Consider the following 6112-nt stretch of genomic DNA (forward strand, 5'->3'; position numbering starts at 1 on the left):
AATTCAATGTAACAAATGCTTTTTGAGCTCCTGGGTGATGCTGGGCTTGTGTCTGCCATGGGGAGTGCCCTGCCCTTGCGAAGCTCACAACCTGGCAGATGGGCTACTCTCAGTATGCGGTGACTGGATGAGCCAGGAGGTGACTTAGGTGGGGAAGGAATGGGTGAGGGGCTGAGTGAGGGGATGAAAGAATAACCGGCACCTCTGCCCTCTGGGAGCTCATGGTCCATTTGGGAGGAAGACGAAGTTTGCTTGCACTAAGCCAGAGGGAAGTGGGGGTATGGAGTCAGAGGTCCCAATGCCAGGCCAAGGCCATCAGCTGAGATGACAGAGATTCCTTGGGGACAGGAGAGTTGGGGGCGGGCCTCCTGCCCTTTCCCAGGGTCCCCAGCACCTCCCTTCCCCGATGGCAGCCTTCTACCTGGAGTCACCTTGGCCCCTCTTGGAAGCCAATTAGGCCCCCAGTTGCAGCAGTGAGGATTAATATGATTAACAACGCCCCCAGTCTCGCAAGTGCTGATTCAGCCAGGAGCTTAGGGAGGGGAGGTCACTTTATAAGGGCCGGGGGCGGGGGGCGGGTTTCAGAGCCTGGAGTCATCCAGCCGGAGCCCTGCGTGGCTGAGCTCAGGCCTCAGCAGCATCCTCGGGTTGGAGCTGCCGCAGGGCAGCCACAAGGGCCGCAGCCATGAACGGGACGGAGGGCCTGAACTTCTACGTGCCTTTCTCTAACGCGACAGGCGTGGTGCGCAGCCCCTTCGAGTACCCGCAGTACTACCTGGCTGAGCCGTGGCAGTTCTCCGTGCTGGCCGCCTACATGTTCCTACTGATCGTGCTCGGCTTCCCCATCAACTTCCTCACGCTCTACGTCACAGTCCAGCACAAGAAGCTGCGCACGCCTCTCAACTACATCCTGCTCAACCTGGCCGTGGCCAACCTCTTCATGGTCTTCGGTGGCTTCACCACCACCCTCTACACCTCTATGAACGCGTACTTCGTCTTCGGGCCCACGGGATGCAATCTGGAGGGCTTCTTTGCCACCCTGGGTGGTATGAGCTGGGGTGCGGGTGACGGGGGCTACAGGAGCCAGGAGCTTGCGGTGTGAGGGGGCCGGTGTCTGGGGACAGCCTATGCCTTGGGGATGGTGGCTGAGAGGCCATTATCCAAAGCCCTCACTTAATCAACAGACACTTCGGTGATGATGAGCTAGGCTGCCGTTTGTCGAGGGTGGGCACTGAACACTGTTGATCTCACTTGGGGTGGGGTCATGGTCTTGCTTTCCAGCAAGGAAGCAGATGAGAGAGGTCAAGGGCCTTGCTGGGGTCACATCAAGTGTCTGGCGGGGCTGAGTTTCAAGCCCATGTCTCTGAGGCCCTTCAGGACATAATCTGCTTCCCTCGCAGCAGCTGTGCTGGGTCAGACCCACACTGGGCACTGGGGATAGAGCTGGACAAGACAGATCCCTGTGTTCAGGGCTCCCAGCCTGGGGCGGGAGGAGGGCTCTGAGTCCTCCAGTCACTGGACTGCCTGTGCTGGGCGATGGGCTCGGTCCTTCTCCGGCATCTGGCTGACTCCCTCGCAGCCCACCTCCAGCCTCTCTGCCATGCTTGAATGCTTTCTGCGTTGATGAGTCCATTTACAGGGAGACGTTAGACCTGTGAGGTGACCTGTGTAGCTCTGAACCATAGTTTAAAATACTTTCTTTAACTGAAAAACGGATTCTCTGCAGAGAATAGATCCCATTTAGCAGATGAGAAAACTGCAGTGTGCAGAGGGGAAGAGTGACTTAGGGATACGGCAGGGCAGTGACCAGGGCCTAGGTCTCCTGGCTCAGATCCAGGAATGTTCCCTGGGGACACACGGCCTCTCAGGCAAGCAGGAGACACGAGAGGTCATTATTACAAAGCCAGGGTGACAGGGAGAGCCTAGCACCAGCCACAAGGACGCTCTGCCTCCTGTCTTCTCTCTCCCACCTGTGTCCAGGCTGCTGCCTCCGCCCCATTCCTGGGACTCTGGCCATCACTGGGTGTTTGCCACCTTCAATGACCACAATCACACAGTCTCAGGCCAGAAGGGTGCCACACACAGGCGGACACGTCTCTGCTACAACTATGGTCCTGGAATACTCACTAGTGTTCCCTTTCACTCAGAAATGTCCTAGTTTGGTTGATAATTCCTATGGCCACCCTCCCTCCTGAATTTCTGGGGTGATGTGCAGGGCAGATGTCTGAATCACATCATTATTTCCTCCTCCTTTCTCTGAGCAAAACATTATGCAGCTCCTTGGCTCCTAGGAGAGGGTCCCACATAACTCATGTTATTACATTTCCCTGGAGGGGAGAGGCCGCTGCCCAGGAGGGAGGGAAGGCTTCCCAACTGCAGGCTTCTGCTGCCTCTGCAGTATCTTTTGACAGGAACTCTGCCAGTTGCCCCATGAAGGACACATTTTTCTATAAAAACTCCCTACAGGGCTCCCAGTCCAGCCATGACCCCATGACCCGATTTCTGTGTCCCTCAAGAACCCAGAGCTCTTGAGCTGAACTAACCTTCCTGGGAGTTACTCTGCGCGGCATATTGGCCCCTCTGCCCCGCGCCCCCTCTTCAATGTCCAGGCCCTCCGCACCCTAAGGCCTTGCTCCAGGCCCGCCCCCAGGTGCTTTCCTGGCCGCCCTCTCCCCATCCCTCAGGGGAGCTCCCCCTCCTTAGACAGGTCCAGCCATGTGGCGTGTTGACTGACAGCTGGCTACCTTGCAGGTGAAATTGCCCTGTGGTCCTTGGTGGTCCTGGCCATCGAGAGGTACGTGGTGGTGTGTAAGCCCATGAGCAACTTCCGCTTCGGGGAGACCCATGCCATCATGGGCCTTGCCCTCACCTGGATCATGGCTCTGGCCTGTGCCGCGCCCCCCCTCGTCGGCTGGTCCAGGTAACAGCACCGAGTGGAAGGGAAGGAAGGGTTTCCAGGGCTCTTTGTTGGGTCCTCCAGCCAGGGAGGCTGTCTGGTTCCAGGTCCCGAGCTGGCAGCTGTCATGGGGTTGAGGTTTAGGGCAGGGAAGAGAGGGTCAGCCCCTGACACTGCTATGGGGCTGGTCCCCATGTCAAGGGGACTCCAAGACACCCCAACCCTTCACCTTGGCTGTGCCCCTAATCCGCAAGTAAGCCAGGGCCAGATTCCAATCCTCTTTGGTCCAGTGCCCTGTTGAGCAGTTCCTCTGACCTTAGGCCTCAGCACCTGGGGAGGCAGAGCCTTCCTCGTACAGGTGTGACATTGTAGCCTCTGGGAAGCAGTCCTGTCCAGACTCTAGGCCGTTATCTCCAAATGGGCTGAGATGAGCTGGGGTTGCGGTGGACAGTGGTTCCGGACATTGGACTAGTGACTCTGTACGCGGCCTCGTGTCCCTCTGCTTCCGGGAAACTCCCATCTCTCTCCACTTTCCTCCTCTCTCAGTCTTCCTGGGGCCAGTGTTCTTTGCCCCGTGCTGAATTTGAGCAATTCAGCAAGGGGCAAAAAACTCTGGTCCCCTTCCCTGTCTTTTCCAGTCTGGCCCGGTTACATCCTGGTAGGTACAGCTAACAGACACTGGGTTTTCCGAGGTCGGTCCAGTGTCACCATCGTCTGAAATCACCCAAACATCCTAACCAGATGCCCCGGGGCCTCTTGTTTCCAGAAAGTGCAAAGATCCCTTAGTTACCCTGTGTGCCCCTCTTTGGCCTAGAAAGACCTGGGCGCCTCAAATACAGAGCTTGGCAGGGCTCTTCCCTTCTCCCCGCCAACCTGTGCCCTATGTGGCCCGAGGCCTGGCCTCCGGCTGCTGGGGAGTGGCAGGCCAGGCCGGGCGGGGCAGAGCGGCGCGGTGGTGGGCGCGGGGTCGGCGAGGGGAGGTGCCTCTGGAATGAGACTTGGAGAGACTGTGGTCCCGGGATAACAGGGCGCTGAACGAACAGTGAAACAACACTGTTTCCACAGGTACATTTGAATCGCTTACCTCAGTCAATGTGATCCTCAGTCACACAACCAAGGAGACGTTTATTATCCCCATTTTACAGAGAGGGAAAGTGAGGCCCAGAGTGAGACCAGCCCTACAGTAGGCGGTGGCAGGGGACTCTGGTCAGCTGGGCCTGTTCCGAAGTCCCTCACCTGCGGGTCTCCCTTTGCCCCTCCCACCCCATCCCCCCACCGGTCCTCAGGTACATCCCGGAGGGAATGCAGTGCTCGTGTGGGATTGACTACTACACGCCCTCGCCAGAGGTCAACAATGAGTCCTTCGTCATCTACATGTTTGTGGTCCACTTCTCCATCCCCATGGTCATCATATTCTTCTGCTACGGGCAGCTGGTCTTCACAGTCAAGGAGGTATGGTCCTATGCTGGGTGCTGGGGACACGCACGTTGACTGGGCTGAGCCCAGCCCCCGTCCCAGAGGAGCCTCAGTCTGAACACCAGGCCCTGTGTCCCCGCAGGCAGCTGCCCAACAGCAGGAGTCGGCCACCACGCAGAAGGCCGAGAAGGAGGTCACTCGCATGGTCATCATCATGGTCGTTGCTTTCCTGATCTGCTGGGTGCCCTATGCCAGCGTGGCGTTCTACATTTTCACCCACCAGGGCTCCAACTTTGGCCCCATCTTCATGACCATCCCGGCGTTCTTTGCCAAGAGTTCCGCCATCTACAACCCCGTCATCTACATCATGATGAACAAGCAGGTGCCTGCTGGTGAGGCGGGAGGGTCCAGGTCCCCCAAGGCCACAGGAGGACGAGCCATATTCTTGACTGGGCCCTCAGTCTTTCCACCTGCAAAATGGTCAGGGAGTTGGTCTTCCCTGGGGTGTCAGAGTCATCTGGGAGAAATTCAGACTCCTGGGCCAACCCCCAGACCTTCTGATTAGAGGCTCAGGGTGGGCCCAGGAACCTGCATTTCTAGCAAGCCCTCCAGGTGGCTCTGATGCTGGCTCCAGAATGAGAAGCACCCGTCCAGATGGTTTCGGAGGCCTGCTTTAAAGGTCAAACGGTCAAAGTCCCAAGCCTGGGAAGAGGTGACAGTTTCCGCACAGCGGGACAGGGAGCTAAAAAGTCTTGTTCCAAGGAATGAAAGGATAAAGCTGTCCTTTAACACAGACCAGTGGTTCCTCTGCAGATCCCTTGATCCAGTGGGGAAAACATGGAGTCAGACATATTGGGTTCAAATCCCGGCTCTGCTAGTTTCTAGCTGTGTGACCTTGGGCAAGTCACTTCCCTTCTTTGGGCGTCAGTTTCTTCATCCATAGGAAGGGTGAACTCCTAAACTCTTGGGTTAAATGAGATAATTTACAGATAGCCCTTGGCACACAGAGGGCATCATGGAGCATCACCAGTGACAAAGCCCCCTGAGGTTTGCTCCTGGCATTTCCGGGTGGGGTCGCGAAGGCTTAGTAAGTTCTTCCAGGGAGCCATTTGAGAGGGGAGTGGAGGCTGGGAAGGCCAGAAGCGGGACGGGGGTGGAGGCAAATCTCACCGACCATGCCAGTTGCCACCCACATTTTGGGGGACCCTGACACTGACTCATGCCCTTTCTTCCAGTTCCGGAACTGCATGCTCACCACCCTGTGCTGTGGCAGGAACCCACTGGGTGACGATGAGGCCTCCACCACTGCCTCCAAGACAGAGACCAGCCAGGTGGCGCCTGCCTAAGGACTCTGTGGCCAACTGTAGGAGTCTCCCAGCCCCCGCCCCCCACCCCAGCCACCCCATCAGGAGCCGTGCCTGTCGGAACCAGGTCACACAGGCTCCCTGAGTTTAAACAAACAAACAAAAAGAGAATTAATGAGAGAAAAATGAGGTTCCTCACTTGGCAGGGACGGCCCAGTCTGGAGTCCTGATTTCCCAGGGGCCGGTGGGATCTGTACCCACCTTTCCCCCCAAACTCATCTCTCAGGCACACGAGAACCCTTGCTCTGGAAAAGTGTCCCAGGTTAGGGATAAGTGTGTAGCACAGAGTGGGGCACATAGTAGGTGCTTAATAAATGCTAGATGGTTGAAGGAAGGAATGAATGGAGACATGAATGGAGAGATGAATGGGCAGGGAGAGCATGTCTATCCTCTCAAAACCATGTTAGCAGCAGCAGCTCACCCTTGTCTGATGCCC

The 6112-nt window shown here is 57.1% G+C and overlaps 1 protein-coding gene across 1 annotated transcript; it reads left to right on the forward strand.

Annotated features, from left to right (window-relative positions):
- Positions 1-591: 591 nt before the first annotated feature.
- On the forward strand, positions 592-5765 carry RHO (rhodopsin). Its single transcript, XM_007461564.1, has 5 exons — positions 592-1046; positions 2752-2920; positions 4183-4348; positions 4455-4694; positions 5548-5765. The coding sequence occupies exons 1-5, from the start codon at positions 686-688 to the stop codon at positions 5656-5658; spliced, it is 1047 nt and encodes a 348-aa protein (XP_007461626.1). The 5' UTR covers positions 592-685; the 3' UTR covers positions 5659-5765.
- The last annotated feature ends 347 nt before the right edge of the window (positions 5766-6112 follow it).

The sequence above is a fragment of the Lipotes vexillifer genome, unplaced genomic scaffold, assembly GCF_000442215.2.
Source record: "Lipotes vexillifer unplaced genomic scaffold, Lipotes_vexillifer_v1.1 scaffold889, whole genome shotgun sequence".
Classification (NCBI taxonomy): Eukaryota; Metazoa; Chordata; class Mammalia; order Artiodactyla; family Lipotidae; genus Lipotes; species Lipotes vexillifer.

What these genes read in the sequence shown, in the direction of transcription:
- RHO (XM_007461564.1), top strand. Translation starts at nt 686, where the DNA reads ATGAACGGGACGGAGGGCCTGAACTTCTACGTGCCTTTCTCTAACGCG. An exon ending in CTTCTTTGCCACCCTGGGTG is followed by an intron (nt 1,047 to 2,751) that starts GTATGAGCTGGG and finishes GCTACCTTGCAG; the next exon opens with GTGAAATTGCCCTGTGGTCC. An exon ending in TGGTCTTCACAGTCAAGGAG is followed by an intron (nt 4,349 to 4,454) that starts GTATGGTCCTAT and finishes GTGTCCCCGCAG; the next exon opens with GCAGCTGCCCAACAGCAGGA.